The following is an 18,387-nucleotide window of genomic DNA, read 5'->3' on the forward strand; positions in this document are numbered from 1 at the left end:
GTGCCCCACGTCCCTCCTGGCATATCAGGGGATAAGAGAGACACCTCATGCAGACAAGCACATGCAGCTGCTGCATTCACACATGTGTGAGGCAACCACTGTTTCCTGTGAGATGAAGGAAGTGAAATTTTTTTGGGGTCAGAAAAGATTGCATTTGGCAGTTCCAGTTTCCCATTTTTTCTTGACTCTCTCCCTTGCAAGCTAGGGACAAGATTTTACTTTTCGTGAGGAATTTAATGAATTTGATTTTGTTTTAAATAGCAAAAGAAATTAAACAAACAAAGTTTTTTCCTTTTAGCTGGATTTTTTTTTCCAAATTAGTTCTGTGTGAAATCCACACGCTTTCCTTTGAGCATGTGGAGTTGTATAAAGTAAACCTGACCAAAATTTCATTTTGACATACAGACCTGAAACTTTTCCTTTCCAAAAAGGTCAATGTGCAGCATCTCACCTTTATGAAATTGGTTTTTTCTCCCTCAGGAATTTCTGTTGCTTGTGTCAATATTATGAACCATATAGTTGTTTAAAATCCTTCCCTGTGCCTTGTTCTCCCTTTAAAAAAATCATATGACCTTTTCATTTATGGGAGATGTATGGATCTGCTCCACAAAAAGCAGAGCTGCACAGTCATGAAATAAGAACTACAGATAGAGTTTATGATGCTGATCCTCTCATGGAATCTCTGCATAGCTGATATTCCCAGAAACAGGACAGTAACAGAATGATATATGTATGTGGGCTGGCAAAGAAAGAATTTTGTATGACTTCATTCACATGGCTGTTTGCTAAAGGACTTTCTTAACACAGATGCCATAAATTATTGTAGCATTTTTGAGTACCAGCAGTTCAGTGGAATGTCTTGGCTCTTTTGATCTTTCATTTTATACTGCCTTTGCAAGAATATTTGTCTTTCCTTGCTGTGGAAGGCTTACCTGAAGTCCCACAGTCCACGAATTCATAGTAAAAATACTTATACAATACTCTTATTTATCAGCTCCATCCTTTTGATATTTTCTTTTTCCTTGCTGTCTAACAAGAATCTATTAAATCTTTTGATGATGTTTTCTCTGAAGGTATTTTAATCTCACAAAGTGAATGAATACAGCAGAGGAGGTTCTATTAAAAGTATATGGGAGAATTTAAGAGGGCTGTGTCATTGACAGTATAGTAGTATTTGTTACTGAAAGCCAATAGTTGACTTCCTGTAGCAGAGAAAGGTGACACTGAAAGTGTAAGTAGACTGGTAATTAATGAAAACTAATAATTTATGGTGACAACAGTGTAAACATTTTCAGTGAGTGGTCACATAGCCAATAACCTTTCTGAAAATGTACTTAACTTCACAGCCTTGAAACAAATCTCGCTATCAATGTGGCACAAGCCTGTGCATTGCTAGATTAGTAAAGTGGAAGTCCCACGAGCAATTGATGGTTGAGCAAACACAATTAAGGTCTAAAAGCTGAAATAATTTCAAGTTCATGGACTTAAATTAATAGAACTGAAGTGACTGAACTTAGCCACTTTTCTGCCAATTATATGTTATAAAGAAACCTATACAGGTAGGAATATCAGTGACCAAAGACTCTGGGGCTGATATGGTTTTGTATTGTTCTGGAACAAGCAGGTTTGTCCCCAATATTGGGAGCTGTTCCCCTGTTTTTAGAGCAATGTACTAGTAATGAGCTGTGGGGAAACCCAGATGAGGACTGAAGCGCTCCCAACCACCAGAGTGCTGCGGATCCACCAGGGCTGGGACAGCCCAAAGTCCAGGGCAGGGACACAAAGCTTTAGGGTCTCTTTTAGACTCCAGGTGGGGTGGTGAGTTCTGCTCTGTACCATGTGCTCTGACCCTCATCAATCTTCAGGGCAGACGCACACACATTATTCCAAACACCACGAGCAGGTCTGAGGGGGATGGCAGCAGAGCTTTGCTGTGGTTGGCAGGTAACTAAGCTAGAGATGCACCACTGCAGGTGCAGGGAGTCCTCCTCCTCCCCAGGCCAGCCCTCACCTTGGAATTCAACTTGCACCTCCACTGCCCATGCAAGCCACTGGCAAGCTGACTGAGGGAGATAACAAAGAGATTACTACCCAAAAACTCTCACGGTGATGGATTCTGTGGCTCCTGAGCTCTCTGAAGGAGGCTACCATGGTCTTGTGGGAAGTGCCAGTTGCTGCACGTGAGCTGGGGCAGGAATAGCAAACAGAAGTGGGCTGTGAAAGTGAGATTTCTCCCTCAGCAAGAGTTAACAGTTATTCAACATGCTTAGTTATACCGCCAAACTGTACAGTAGCCACTTGCTGTCCAAGAGTTCTTCCTTGTAAGTTATCACTGATTTTCTCAATGGTATACATTTGCCTTCTCTTTATTAAATGCACACAATATCTGTTTTCTGAGGATTGACTGGACTGGGAATTACTTGTCAGTGTTAAACCTGTCTGATCCATAGGCTCGACTCTGTTCAATGCTTCTCTTGTTAATAAAAACCTTATGACTGCTGTACTATAAATATCTGAGTTGGATTCAAGGGTTTATTTTTCCTACTGACACACTGAACAAATACAAAACCAAGTTGATTTCTGGTTGTAGCCTGTGGTGTTTTTAAAAAAATAAGATGGAGTTACTAACAAGTCTTTCAAACCTTCTTGAGTCAGTGTCGCTAGAAAACACCCGCATGTACCCAAAGTGCAAATCAAACACAAATGTCAAATTGTGAAAGCATAAGATCTGTCCTTAAAGAAGGGAAGATCAGATCACAACATAACACATGGCATTGAATCTGCAGGAAACATAAAATGACATGAAGGATGTCTGGTTTTTCTGTTAGGATGTTTAAAACGTGACTTAAAATCCTGAATTAACGATGGATTCTATTTTCCAAAGGAAGGGGGAAAGACATGCAAGAAATCTTACCATTCTTGTCTGCTCTTCTTAATATCTAAACAAAAAGAGAGACAGAAATAACAGAGTCAATTTTTTCTTTTGTATGGGTTAATAACAATGTACTTCTTAGAATACTGTTAGGTTCTTAGGTGAATAACAATGTATCTTACATATTTATAGTTTGGACTCTACATCACATTTTCACAAAGCTGCATAAAATTTTAAAATTCTTAATGTGTCTTCATCCTTCCCTCAGAATACCGCTTTTTTAACTCCTCCCTTGCTGTGTGCACTGAAAACCAAGACCATAACAAGAACCAGCTTTCTTTTCTGGTTTGTTTATGGATTACAAGGATGATGTTCAGACACAAAACCTGGTACTGTGTGGTTACCATGATACTGGATTCAGGTTTGAGAGAAGTGCCTTAAAGAAGCAGAGAAGAATGATGGCTGGGAAAATGTGCTGAGCATCTGAGATGGTGAGAAAGGCTCACGGTTGTGTGGGTGGAGGAAACAAAGGGGTAAGTCAGGAGAGGAGCTGGGTGGCACAAAGGGATCAGACTCTGTCACTGCAATGGGGAGTCATCCAGGAAATGCTGCCACAAGTGTAGGCAAGGCAAAAAAGCAAACCTTCCAAATGTAGTTTCTATTGCTGCAGTAAATATCAGTGAAGTGTTTCAAAATGGGCACATATATTTTTGAGAGCTGACAGCAGTGGAAACATTCTCTGTTTTTTTTAAATGTTAGTAGCATTTAAACAGTTTCTCCAGCACATGCCATGACTGTTCTGCTTCTAGAAGTGAAACCAGACAAAATGGATCCAAGTGCCAAGCTCTCTTGGAGCACCTTCAGGATTGTTTTGTGTAGAGTGGGGTTGGCAGGGAAACCAACAGAGTTGTGACCCACATCCAGGACTTCACAGACAGTGAACTTTGCATTGGACCAAATTCACAGCACATAAAATATGAAATATACTTAGTAAGATGCCATTTTCTCTCCCTATTTAACCAAATAAACAATACATTCAATTTTCAGTATAAGGATTGGACTTTTGAAGGGATGTAGTAGTGGAGTTTCAATCAAATAGAAATGTCCCATAACCATGGGTCAAGAGTGGCAAAAGTTTCTGCTTAAGTAATTTTAAAAATTGATTTAAAATCAATTATTTTATGTATTTAATATTTTTATAATTATTATTAAAAATTTATATTAATTTGTTTTAATTAATTAACCCCCCCGCCCCCAACCTTAAGGAAGTATTAAAATCCTTTAGACACCTGAGAGGGAGTTTGACAGAAGACCATGGAAGAGGTTGTTTTAGCAATCATATATCACTCTCATTAGGTCTCTCTCTCTGGAGAGAGATTATTTATAGGAACATTTAGTGACAGGACAATGGGGAATGATTTCAAACTGAAAGTGACAGGACAGGACAATGGGGAATGATTTCAAACTGAAAGACAATAGATTTAGATTGGATCTTAGGAAAAAAGTCTTTACTGTATGGGTGCTGAGGCACTGGTACGGGTGGCCCGGGGAGGTTGTGGATGGCAGAGTTCAAGGCCAGGCTGGATGAAGCTCTGAGCAACCTGGTCTAGTGGAAGGTGTCCCTTGTTGTATCGTGCTTTTTGTTTTATCAGTGGGTCTATGGTTTGATTTGTGATTTAGTGCTTTTCCTGGTGCTGGTTTTTCCTTTTGTCTCCACCCTTTTCCCAGAAATGTCGTCAACCAGTTTCTAGTTTCTATTTCTCCAAATTTTACCCATTTCCTAAAACTGTTTTTCTTCCTTGGAAGTTTATTGGTTCGCTCCTGTTATCCCCCGCCTGGGTTTTTACTCCCAACTCTCCTGATTTGTTGGAAGTTGGGTCTGCCCCTGACTTTCCCCTGAGATATAAGTCTTTGTCGGCCCCCTAGCTGGGGCCCAGGAAGAAAGAGGGGAAGAAACACCATCAAATAAAGTTTCCCTGGGTCCCCTGTGCGCTGCCTGTGTTTTATTCTGCGCCGAAACAACTGACAACTGGGATTCAAGGAGCTCCAGGGGGAAAACTGCCGCCCCTCACTCCCAACATCAGCTAGCCGGGGAAGTAAAGCGGCAGAGTCCCTGTCAATGGCAGGGGTTTAGAACTGGATGACTTTTAAGATCCTTTCCAACCATGTCATTTTATGATTCTTTAACTCGATTCCCCAGTGGGATCAGGACCTCAGTGCCTGCCCTTTCTGTGCAGCCTTACAACAAACCTCCTGCTGCCTGCTCTAATTTAAATGTGTTCATATAGGTGGGAGTACTTCACTGAGGAGTAATCACACACCTACACACTCCCAAATACCTAAAATATCTGTGACATGAATGTACTCTCACAGCAGGAAAGGCCCCCAGGGTCCAGTCCCTGCTTTGAAGCAGACATGGTTTGGATTTAATGTTTTCCTCCAGATATAAGAAGAAAATCACAGAAACAGTCTCCTCCTATTTGTGGGTTTGTGAAAGGTATCTGCTTTCCTATAAATATGAACGTGACACTGGTTTAAGAAAATGCTGAAAATTAAACAAATAATTTTATTTTGAATTATCTTTTCTACTTTAGTGAAATCAAAAGTTTTGTTTATCAGATAATCTGATGATGTGCAATTTCCTAACCCAGTGTGCTGAGTTAAATTAATTGGGGAGTTTGCTGCATTTAATGCTTTTTAACTCTTTCCTGGCAACTTAGATTTCTCTTCTGTTTTTGTGATGTATGACTGTAATTCTCCCATTTCTTTTACCAGTGGTGTCTCTGAGACAAAAAAAAAAAAAACCGAACAAACAAACAAACAAACAAAAAAAAAAAAAAAAAAAAACCAAAAAACAAAAACAACAAAAAAAATCAAAAAAAACCCAAAAAAAAACCACCACAAAAACAAACTCCAAAAAACCCCCAAAACACCAAAACCCCCTGCATTTTCAATATATACTTGAATTAAAATGAAAATGGAATTGCATTGAAAAGTCAGTAAAAAGTCTTATTTAAACAATTTTCTGTGGATGCTAGAGAAATCAGGAGATTAACAGATGAGGTTTGCTTGAAATAATTTGGAGAAAGGTTAGGGAAGTTGAAGTGGGCATATTAGAGAAAACATCTAGATAAAGAGTCCTTTAATTCAGGCTATGCCATTTCAGCTGATATTGTGGAATAACACCAATACAAGGGCTGGTCTGAAGTGGATCAGAGTTGGTGGTACAGTTGGTCTCAAGATTTTTAGGTCTCACCAAGGTCAGGGGATACTTTTAGGATCTTTGGGTGGGAGTTTGCCTTTTACCAGGGTTTGCCTTGGAACAAAGAAATGCTCTGTGCTGCGCAAATTCAGACAAAAAAACTTTACTGCTGCACCTTGCAAGATGCTGAGCCTTTGTTGACAGTCTAGCACAGCACCTTTCAGGGGTTGTGTGGCCAGATGCTGATCAGGGCACCACCCTGGGCTCACCCTCAAAGGGCTGAGGGGCTTCTCTGCACATTGACCTTGGGCACCTCAAATTCATCAGGGTCTAAAGGGATGGGAAGAACCTGCATGGTTAGTGAAAAGAACCAACTTTTATAGGGTGAGAAACTCTAGTGAAAAGTGCCCCACTCCCCCCACCCCAATAAAGCAATAAAATCTGAAGCAACTTATTTAGAAAGGTGACTGTCTAGACTGTTTCCACTTATTTAAAAAGGTGACAGAACCTCTCCTAGCCACCTCCAAACACTAACCTGCTCTCCTCACACATGCAGCCATTAGAAGCAAAAGGGGAAGGGGAAAGGAGAAGGGGAAGGGGAAAAGATAAGGGAAAGGGAAAGAGAAAGGGGGAAGATTCACAGTCCCACTGGGCTTCACCCCTGTCCACCGAGGGAGAAGATAACAGCTCAAGAAAAAGAAAAAGAAAAAGAAAAAGAAAAAGAAGAAAAAAATAATAAAACCCCACATAACAGACCAGGTGCCCTCTCCCCAGACACTCGCAGGTGCCCTGTGCGAAGGATGGGCTCCGTGCCGCGTACTCACATCGCGGAAGATGCGCAGCCCCGCTCCCCGCTCCGCCGCCATCCGCCCGCCTCAGCCGCCGCAGGCCCGCACAGCCTGCCCGGGGCCGGGCCCGGGGTCCCTGCGGGGGCCGAGCCCGCCCCGCCCGGCCCCGGGAACCCGCCCCAGCAAGGGCAGGAGCAGAGGCGGCCGCGGCTGCTGCTCCCCGCGCCGTGCGGGGCACGCACCCTGCTGCATCCTTAGGGCGTGCGCTGGCGACACTTGCTTTGTCTCCGTGAAGGAAACTTGGGTCTGGCGGTCTGTCAGGCCGCGTTTGCACCGTCGTTTTGGCTGCCTCCCGCTTCAGCACAGTCACTTCTAGAAGATACTTCTCGGGAAAACCACGAGAGCCAGTTCGGAAGGTGGAAGTCCCGGCAGTGCAGGGGGGTGGCGGGGCGGCTCTGTGCTTCCACACTGCGCTGCGGGACCGCCAGCAGCTGCGCTCTGCAAAAGGGCTTGATAATAAGATGATGCTTGAATACAATACAGCCCTCAAAGTGGCCCGGCCAAAAATCAGGGGCTGCAGGGACGTGGAGTGCCGGTGCTCCTGCAAGGAAGCAAGCGGGGAGCAGCGGGATGGGGCAGGAGCGGGCACGGCGGGGTGAAGGCCGGAGAGGAAGAGGGTGCCGGGTCGGGGAGAGGAAAGCAGCTCCGAGGGAGCTCCCTCCGGGCTGAGGGCAGGAGAGGAAGAGGGTGCCGGGTCGGGGAGAGGAAAGCAGCTCCGAGGGAGCTCCCCGTGCTCCCACCACACGCCACGAGCAGATGGCACTGCAATTTGACATCATATGTTACAACAGTGTGATAGATTATATACCACAGTTAGTGATTACTATGTATGATACTATGCTTCTTGACAAACACTAGAGCGAAGTTTTTGTTTTAAAACATGTTCATGGATGAAGAGCCTCAGCTGTGGTGTGACTTGAAAGTTTCTGCTTCTCTGACCTCCCTTTCCACATTTCAGAGGAAAACTTGAGAGATGGAAGAGAGAACTGTCCAACTGGAAAGACACAGCATTTCACAGGGTAAGCAATTTTTATCTCAATTCATAAAGATGGCTTTAAAAAAGAGACGGAAAGATCATCTCAGGCTATTTTTGCTTTTTAATAATACTGAAAGGCTTTTATTTAATCTGAGTTTTATGATGGAAATATGGGAATATATTTTTTTCCAGAGAAAGGAAAGAAGAAAAGATTCTAAAGGTAGTCTCAAGAGCCAGGAGGGTGAGTAGAAATAAAAACAAATTTCTTTAGAATATAGAGGGGCTTGGTTTTGTTAACTTTTATAGCAACAACATTAATAATTTACATATTTAACTTTTTTGACTAATTTCTGTCTTGGTATAAAAAGACCTTTGATGAAGACCCAGTATCTTTCCTTTTTGATTAGCCTTAATATTCACCAAAAATATTTTCTTTGTCTAGAGAAATCTTCCTTCAAAATTGTAAGAAAAAATATCGTGCCATCTTGATATTGTAGGGTAAAAAAATTAAAGCATAAGAACCAAAAATGTCTCATAGGACTTTTATTACATGAGAAAGTTGTGAGTAGAGTATATATGAAACTTACTAATGATAGTTTTTGTACTGCTTTGAAATTACCTGAAGCAATATCTCAATTTTATCTCCACAAGCAGAACCAGAGCTCTGAATTTTACTCAGTTTTGTATTCATTCAATGATGTCCCTATGTCTCTGAGCAGGAAGACATGAGGAGAGGGGAATGCAGCTGTGTGGTGCCCTGTGATGCGGGAGTACAGGTACTGCCTTACTGGGAGGATGATGGCTTTGTGACCTGCCCAGGTGAGGTTAGCAAAGGCCAGCACTCAGTGCCATGCTCCCCTCTGCAGCCACAGACCTGTGCTGCTCACCGTCTATTGCAAGAAAGAAAAGTTGTTCCGTGTGTGTCTGAGGATAAAACCTAAAAGAGCCTGTTTTTTTCTTGCTGTGTGTCAAATCATTAAACTTTTATTTAGAAACCAGGTACCTAACCAGCATCTTTGCTCATGTGAAATGAATTGGTCAGCCAGTGTGTAATGATTTTGCCCTTTAATCTGGGAAAAACAAGCAAATTAAAGCTGGCAGCAAGAGCTACCTTCCACTTACTGTGCAGTGGACTGTGATGTGCAACAGTCATCGGTGCTCAGATAGATAAACAGCAAAACTTCCTTTTTACTGAGGAAATGCAAACTGTCCAAGTGTCTAATTGAGTTACTAAACCACTCCATATTCCACACTCTATGTGTGTGGCCTCAAACTGACAAGAAAAACACTGTGTAATGCTTATGTCAAAATATAACCTTTCCAGCAGAAGAACAGTACTATTTGCACTTGGCTAAGGGAATGGATCTGTTTTATGGTCTTTTTTCTTCATTGCAGGAGCTGACTGGTACATATGCAAAGGGCTGAGTCAGTATTTTACACAGTCTCCCTTCAGCTTTCAACACCTGTTATTTTCTCATGGTTTGACCATCTGGTCTGGTGCTCTGTAGGCCAACCCCAAAACAGCCCCAAATGCTGCCCCTGTGGTTGCTCTCTCATAACTTTTCTTGGTCATAAAGTAAAAACAGAGAAAATTCAGATTTAGAATGCTTGTTGCCATGGCTTGTGGGCAGAAACAGAGGAAGCAAGAGGCCACTTTCTTTTCCTTCCCTTTGTGTCTCCCACATGGACTAATCTGACCCAAGGGAGAACCCAGTATCTTTACAGCTTGGTGTTCCTAGGAATTGGACTCTGATGATGAAAAAGTAATTCCTCCTCTATAACACATGGTAACTGTGCCAGTGACAGCAAGGGTGGATGTACAAAATCCCAGAAGGAATGTTGGTGTGCCTGGAAAACCATTAAGTCAGCCACCTATACAGGAGTGTGTGGCTAGGTATAGTTCATCAGATGAAAATCACCTCAAGGTTCCCAGCTCTGGGAGCTCACTTTACCCTGATCGTGATCCCTCCCAAGGCCTGAGTCTGCTCCCATGGCTTTCCTGCCTTCCTCCTTTCCCTCTGGTGTTATTTTAGGACATGAAATAGAAAGACGCGGACACTGGATTCTCCAAGGTAAAAAAGAGGGAATTTTGATTCTGATTCTAACATTTATAGATTCGAGAAGTGACAGTGGATTGGAGGGTGAAAGTGCCACCTCTCCAATGACACTGGACAAACCAACAGTCCATCAAATTTCTCCTCCTCCAGAAAAGAATCCAAAACAATTAATTATTTACATAAAATCCATAAGAAAGTTCATTACAAAAATATAAATATCAGAAGGCTTAAAAGAACTCAAAAAAACTAAGCAACATTCTGGTCCCATGTCCGCTTGGTGGTAGAAAGGAAAACCAGACAAGGGCAATACTGGAGCCACAGGGCAGAGCCATGGCAAGCCACAGGGCAGTTCAATGGCAAGCCAGTGCAGACAACAGGGATGAACACCAGCAGGTGAGCCTGAATGCAGTCTGCATGGATTGGAGCTCCTTCCTAAACCACCAGGAGAATAAATAGTGTAAATCCGTTGTGAGAAACTGATATGTTAGAGGTTAATGACTCAAAACAACTGGCCATTTGTGGAGGCAGCAGGGTGCTTTACTGAGGCAGGATTTGCACTCCCTGGCCAAGGGGGAGGAGGGTGGGTAGAGGGGCGCCCAGCGGCAACTATGGCTCATGTTGAGAAAAAGCCTGCTGTGAGACTGGATGGATAAGGCAGATATTTACTCATCAGATCTAAGAAAAAGAATTAAGTAGAGGATCAAAGCATAAGGGTCAGAAGCAAAACAGTGTGAAAGCACAGTGAGAAATTTGTACTTTTATTCTTAGTATTGGCATCATTCCCCCCCCCCCCCCAAAAAAAAAAAAAAAAAGAGTTAGAAGAAAACTACTATTGTTAGTCTGCAGCTAAAATTATTTCATAATGTCCGTGTTCTGGCCAGGACAGGGTTAATTTTTTGCAGAAGCTGGGAGGGGGCATGGCTAGGGCACTGAGGTTATTCTGAACCATCTCATGTCATTGCTGGGGGCAGGGGAAAATGACACTTGCTCAGGGAGAAGGGATTCCTTCCAATCCAGAAAACACAGTGTTTTCTATTATTGGTGTTTTTTTCCCACCATGTGAGTAATTTCTGTTCTTATAACCTCTGTAATTAGTATTGTTGCTGTTACTGCTCATTTTCTTATCTTATTTCTTTTTCCAGTAAATTTTTCTTACCTTAACCCATGATCTTTGCCTTTTGTGCCTCCAATTCTCAATACCATCCCAGTGAATCGGGAAGGGGAAGGGAGGAAGGGCAAAGGGGAGTGGGTGTGTGGCTTTGGAGAGTCTTGGAGGGAACAGTGAATTGGAAGTAGCGTTTCTAAACCATGACAGATATTAATCCAAACCCAAAGAAGTTCAGTTCACAGTACCTGTCAGGCTCAGGTATAAGCAATGGTCCTGAGCAGTCCATTCATCCCTGCTCCGTTCCCCCTAAGAGGGGGAATCATAATGTTATTTGTATTGCAAAGCTTTAGACACTCATTGTTCATCAAGCCTGGAAGAATAGTTTCCCACATAGCTGAAGATGGGAATGAAGTCCCCACAAAGAGTAAATTCCAGTTTTAAGGGTCCTGGTCTTTAAGAGCTCAGAAAATACCACAGAGTATTTTAGGAGTCTGGTTAATTTATTCAAAGTCTTGAGGCTAGTTGAGTGTGTAAATAGCTACAGTTTCTTCCATGTGCATGTGCTCTCCTGCCAAATGGCAACCTATATGTAACATTTTGTTACTGTGGCTGTCACTGAGAAAAATGCCAAAAGCCTAGTGCCTCACTCCTGAGCCAGAAATGAGCACATATACACTTAAAACAGACAGTACAGCAATCTGGGAGAGTGTCTGGGACCTATGAAACAGAGTCATGATTTTAACTTCAGCAAAACCTCTGTGCCTCAGCTCTGCTTTAGGTGCCCAAATATTTTACTACGTGTAGGCCACTGTCCTTCCTGTTCAACCAGGATTTAATTAAATGAATCCAGTAAAAAGATCATGGATCTGATAAGATTATCTCAAACTCATTTCTGTAGTTGGATTTGAGATTTTTTTAAAGAAAAACTGTATTACTCCAATGGTTTTTTGAGCTGAAGCATTTTCTCCCTGCCTTTCCCAGGCTGATCCCCAGATATATATCTCCCACGAAACAGTACTTCATGTGATGATTCCAGCTCTTTTCTTTGCTTTTCAGTTTGAAAAACCCTGTCAGTTGTTGAAATTCTGCTGTCTGAAACGACCTTCTGGCTTACACCAATTCAGTGATTTCCTCTCTTGCAGCCACGCTGACAGCTCAGAATATGCAGGCTGAACCCCCTCCCCAGCTGGGCAGTGCTCAGAGCCTAGTGGAACATCTCCTGCTACTTCTTACCTCAAAGAAAGCAAAGGCCTTTTGGACTGATGTTTTGATCATATTGCTACAACTGTAGATGAGACTCTGTTTTGCTTTCAGTGGATCTTTGGGGGGAACCGAATTCTTGCAGAAAGAGCAAACATGTCACCATCTATTTTAAAGACAAGTCTCTAGCAATTTTATATTGCCAGAGAATTCAGTGCCAAGTACTGTCTGCTCTCCAGCTGTTATCATGATCAGTCCTAGGCTAAGGAGAATAATGCAAATAAATGTAAAAAAAAAGGAGGGAGAGAAGTGATTTTATCTGTTCTTGGTTTAAACAATAATTAATACAATTAATAGTTAAATATTTCATATAAGAATTAATAGATGTCTCATTGAAATAAAGAATCACTTCTGCTATTTTACAGAACCAAAAGCCTTAATCCAAACAGAGCATATCTTTTGGAAAATTTCTATCCAAATGCAACTCTGTATAAGAAATGGAAATAATTTCTTGGTACAGATGTTGAAGTTTTGGCTGGCTTCTCAACATTGTGCTTATTTGGAGATATTCTACCTAAAATACTCCCAGAGAATTTCTACTTACAGGTGGGATGTGAGATTGAGTGTAACAGTAAGTGATTTGGACAGACATATCCCACTAATCCCATTATTCTGGTGCCAGACTTGTGGTCCTGGTTCAATGCCCCAGTGCTAGCCCAACCCAAAGACAACTAGGTCAATTCCTGGTCATATTCTGTAGGGTCCTAGACAAAGAATTTAGTAGCACTGGTACACCTAGGAGCCCCTGGATCCACAAATTATCTGCAGAGAGTGCACCCTGTCCCATCATCTTGTCATTAATGAAGATGTTATGTAGTACTGGTCCCAGTATCAGTCCCTCTGCTGTTCCACCTCAGTGACTGGCCTCCAGCTGGACTGGAGAGACTAAAGGGCTGTGACTCTTCAGCCTGGAGAAGACATTTACCTATAAAGTGCATTTACCAATAAAGACAGGGGCATGAAAACAAAACTCTACAGATACGCATATGATTTCAGAATATGGTCACTCCCTGCAACACAAACAGGGAACTGTAAACAACATTTTAGGATGTGTATTCTCTACAAAAGCCAAAACATAATCATCAAAGGATGCAATAAACAACAGGGACATTGTAGGTGTTTCACTGTGAGAGGTTTTTTTAACTTTCAGAAACTGATTGTACAAATCACTTACTTACTAGGATATTCCTTATAAATATACCCCAAGCATAGCAAGAACAGTCATAGGCATCTCCCTGTTACTTACATAAGGAAGGCTGTCAAATCAAATAAAAAATTGTTAATTAAAGTTTCAGATCTTACTTAAAAAAAACACAGGCTTCTGTGAGTCTCCTCACTGTCCAAGTCAGAGAACAGTTCAATGTAGCAAATTTAGAAGAGCCAGTTTTTTATTGGAATGCTAATCAGGAATTCTGATTTACTACAGAACTGAATAATAAAGTTATTATTTTCCTTCTCTTTTGATATAGATTAGATGACTAGATCTAGATATTTCTGGAGCATATCTAACTCTGTATAAGAAATGGAAATAATTTCTTGGTACAGATGTTGAAGTTTTGGCTGGCTTCTCAACATTGTGCTTATTTGGAGATATTCTACCTAAAATACTCCCAGAGAATTTCTACTTACAGGTGGGATGTGAGATTGAGTGTAACAGTAAGTGATTTGGACAGACATATCCCACTAATCCCATTATTCTGGTGCCAGACTTGTGGTCCTGGTTCAATGCCCCAGTGCTAGCCCAACCCAAAGACAACTAGGTCAATTCCTGGTCATATTCTGTAGGGTCCTAGACAAAGAATTTAGTAGCACTGGTACACCTAGGAGCCCCTGGATCCACAAATTATCTGCAGAGAGTGCACCCTGTCCCATCATCTTGTCATTAATGAAGATGTTATGTAGTACTGGTCCCAGTATCAGTCCCTCTGCTGTTCCACCTCAGTGACTGGCCTCCAGCTGGACTGGAGAGACTAAAGGGCTGTGACTCTTCAGCCTGGAGAAGACATTTACCTATAAAGTGCATTTACCAATAAAGACAGGGGCATGAAAACAAAACTCTACAGATACGCATATGATTTCAGAATATGGTCACTCCCTGCAACACAAACAGGGAACTGTAAACAACATTTTAGGATGTGTATTCTCTACAAAAGCCAAAACATAATCATCAAAGGATGCAATAAACAACAGGGACATTGTAGGTGTTTCACTGTGAGAGGTTTTTTTAACTTTCAGAAACTGATTGTACAAATCACTTACTTACTAGGATATTCCTTATAAATATACCCCAAGCATAGCAAGAACAGTCATAGGCATCTCCCTGTTACTTACATAAGGAAGGCTGTCAAATCAAATAAAAAATTGTTAATTAAAGTTTCAGATCTTACTTAAAAAAAACACAGGCTTCTGTGAGTCTCCTCACTGTCCAAGTCAGAGAACAGTTCAATGTAGCAAATTTAGAAGAGCCAGTTTTTTATTGGAATGCTAATCAGGAATTCTGATTTACTACAGAACTGAATAATAAAGTTGTTATTTTCCTTCTCTTTTGATATAGATTAGATGACTAGATCTAGATATTTCTGGAGCATATCTATATATCTATATATCTATATATCTAATATATATATATCTCAGGATTTAGATGACTTTATGTTTACATTTCTATTATTCTGCCATAAAGGGACCTCCCAAAATCCCTGAAATTTGTGAAAACTATTGACAAACATGGCAGCACACAGATAGAAAGCAAATATTTTTATTGCAGACGTTCCTAGAAATCTTAATCATGGAATATCAGTCTTTTATGCTTGATGCTTAAAACTGAAAGACAAATAGCAAAACTCACTGGTGAATAACACAAATAACATAATTTTTGTTTAAAAGATCCATAACAGAGATGTAATGAAATTCCTCCTCCCTGTGTAGTTTTTGATATACGTCTGCTTCTCTTTACCTCAAATAATGTCCTCAGTAGTTAAGGGATAATGAAAGCAAATATCCTGGAGACAGTACTCCTATACTGTACATTTCCTTGTGACATGCCTTCAGAGCATGAAGTGAATCTGAAACCTGTAAATCCATATCACTAACTTTATTGTATCATGGAGTGCATTCATTGCCTTGTGGTTGTGTCATAAAAAGGCTATTTTCAAAAGGTCATCTGTATGTGACATCTAATTAGGAATTGTTCTCAAACGCCTTTGCAATTCAAAAATTGAAAATGGTTGTAAATTGAATTGTCTGTAGGATAGACAGGCTTTGTTGGTATTAAAGAATTCTAAGAAAATAGATAATCAAAAGCCATTCTATAATGATTGTACCATTTGACTGAAAAGAATCTAAAATCACAAGATTCTGTTAGCTCTCAAACAAAACTGATTACCTTGTTAAAAAGTAATTTCTGCTTTCAGTTATTTACTTCTAAATATCTAGACAGTTATTTACTGTAAATAAAAGATTTCAGCAGTGTTGTTGTTTATAGGCTCAGAGAACACTGTCCTTCATGTATAAATTAGAGGTGTTTTAATCATAATAGGATATTTTTTGCTCCACTCCAACTCCAAATTGATATTATACTCTACCTTAATTTTTATTTCTAATCTGTTCATGCTGGGCTGCCTCATGCAGTTCTATATAGCTACTACATCTGTGCCATCTTGTGGTCTGCACAAAGCTTGTAATGATTTTTACTTTGGGAATTAATCAAAAGTGAGCAGCTTGTCCTCAGCCACAACCAAGGGGGGGGGGTGGCTCAAATGGCACCCCACTAAGCAGTGGTCCAATTTCTCTGCTAAGGAGAGGATGTTTCACAGAAAGACACATGCCCAAAACAAGGTTTCAGGTCTGCAGGCTACTGGTTGGCAGGAACAGAGGGCAAGGCATGTCAGGATGTCATTGTAGTAATGTCCAGAGGTCTTTTCATCTTCAAATTGTGCTCATTTCCTACACAGAGTTTCAATAACTCATAGTAAACGTATATGTAAGATTTTCTATAAGATCATTCATTTTCCAAGACAGAGGATTTATAACCAACCCTCTGCCATTTCAAGTCAGCTTCAGCTGTGGATCTGAATGTTGGCTGAAGTTCTTTATTGTGGGCTTGCTGCTCTTCTTGCCAGGCTTTTCATTCTTTGCTTTTAGGAGCAGGAGCAGGTGGGTCCAAAAAGGGCCAGATTGGTATGATTCCAGTTTCACTTATGACCCCAGAGCCGAGGAATTGCTTGCTCTGATGTAGGATTGGCCTTTTAATCCCAGCATTAATCCCATCATTACTGCTTGGAGAGCAGTCTCTCCCATTGAGAGATCAAGTGGTTTTACTTAACTGCCATGTGATTTGGTATCCCTTTGGCTTCTGTATGTCCAGCTGCAAACAAGAACTGCCATTTGACTACTCATATTTTCTTTTTCCTGCTGCAGGATGCTGGTGCTCCAGGTGGCCCTTCCATATTTTTAGTAGCTGCTGTCCTAAAATTGCATATACTTCTTTTTCCCTTTAATGAGAGACAACTCTGCTTCCTGCTAGTTATTCTCCCCGCTATTTTCCAGACCAAACATATTCATGGCCAGGTTATTTCCATGTCTTGCTCTGTCAGCTAAAAGTCCTTTTCCTTCCCTGAGGTTTGGTCTTGATAGCTTTACAGAGAATAATTGTTTCATCATTCAGCTTTGATTCTGCTGAGCTAATTAAGTTAAACTTTTTTATGTTTCTCTCATTAAAAGAAGCTGTCAGCTCCCACATCATGTCTGCTTCTGTGCACTGGTACTCATTTTCTTCTCTTTTTCAAAGCAAGGGACAAGGGTTTTATGCCACCTTCCAGAAAGGGCTCACCAGGAATATATCATTATATGTCCTGGCCTCTTTGCTAAAATTAGTGCAAAATCACAGAATGGGTCAGGTTGGAAGGGATCACAGTGGGTCACATGGTCCAACATCCCTGCTAAAGCAGGGTCATTCCAGAGCACATGGCACAGGATTGTGTCCAGGTGGTTCTTGGATATCTCCAGTGAGGGAGACTCCACCACCTCTCTGGGCGATCTGTTCCAGAAAGGTCACCTGCACAGTATAGAATTTCTTCTTCATACTCAGGTGGAACTTCCTGTGCATTATTTTCTGCCTGTTGCTTCTTGTGCCCTTGCTTGTCACCACTGAGAAGAGCCTGGCTCCATCCTCTTGACACTCTCCCTTTAGACACTGATAGACATTGATGAGGTCCCCCCTCCGTTGTCTCTTCTCAAGGCTGAGCAAGCCCAACTCTCTCAGCCTTTCCTCATAAGTGAGGTGCTCCCATCCCCTCATCATCTTCATCCTCTGCTGGGTCTGCTCCAGGAGCTCAGACAATACTTTCTAGATACCTTTGTTTCTTTGAAAATAAATCCCTGGTCCATCATCTCCTCAAATGATCCACTTGCAACACAAATCTCATTGCAGGTCCAAGGGGCAGGATCTTACAACATATTTGATGAAAGATCATCACACTATTTTGACTCCATGCCCTAAAGTTTCCTAGATCCTCCTGAATGATATTGCAGCCTTCTTCTCTGTCACATCATGCCAATATCAATTAAAAGTAACAAAGTAGGGATGAAAGCTCTCTTTCTTTGTTCATTGTTTGTTTCTGCTTAGCACAGGAACCTGTTTTCTTAATGAGTTCACAGATGACCTGGCAGTGCTGTCAATTTGACTTGAATTCTGAATCTTGCGTAACAAGATTTTGTGGTGTTTGTGAAGCCCTGAAAACTCTTCTGAAAGTGTCCATGCTGAAGGGAAGTGGGAGGCATCCCCTTCCCTGCACTTGCTGGGTACTGAAGCCCTCCCTGGAGCATAAACTTGCAGCCCAGGAGAGAATTTGCCCTGGAGGAAGGAAGGGAACTGCCTTGTAACACTGGCTGAGTAATGCAGCTCGGGGTCCAGAGCAGCACTCCATTCCTTTGCTGTGCAGCCCTGGAGCACCTGGTAGGAAAATCCCTCGGGAACATATCGGGTTGAGGGGGGAGTAACAGTGTAAGTGCTGTTACAGAAAATTACTAACCCACCCCAAACCCACAAGAATCTCTACTACTAACC

The 18,387-nt window shown here is 41.6% G+C and overlaps 1 protein-coding gene across 1 annotated transcript in view; it reads right to left on the reverse strand.

Moving 5' to 3' along the window:
- Positions 1 to 6,992, reverse strand: part of NECAB1 (N-terminal EF-hand calcium binding protein 1) — a 53,158-nt gene extending 46,166 nt beyond the window's left edge. Inside the window, exons 1-2 of the mRNA XM_041464472.1 lie at positions 6,899 to 6,992; positions 2,915 to 2,939 (exon numbers count right to left, since the gene is read on the reverse strand). Of these exons, the coding sequence (XP_041320406.1) occupies positions 2,915 to 2,939; positions 6,899 to 6,940 (67 nt within the window). The 5' untranslated portion in view covers positions 6,941 to 6,992. The remainder of the gene's footprint in view (positions 1 to 2,914; positions 2,940 to 6,898) is intronic.
- Between the last annotated feature and the right edge of the window lie 11,395 nt (positions 6,993 to 18,387).

Source organism: Pyrgilauda ruficollis, unplaced genomic scaffold, assembly GCF_017590135.1.
Source record: "Pyrgilauda ruficollis isolate IOZ18807 unplaced genomic scaffold, ASM1759013v1 scaffold18, whole genome shotgun sequence".
NCBI lineage: Eukaryota > Metazoa > Chordata > Aves > Passeriformes > Passeridae > Pyrgilauda > Pyrgilauda ruficollis.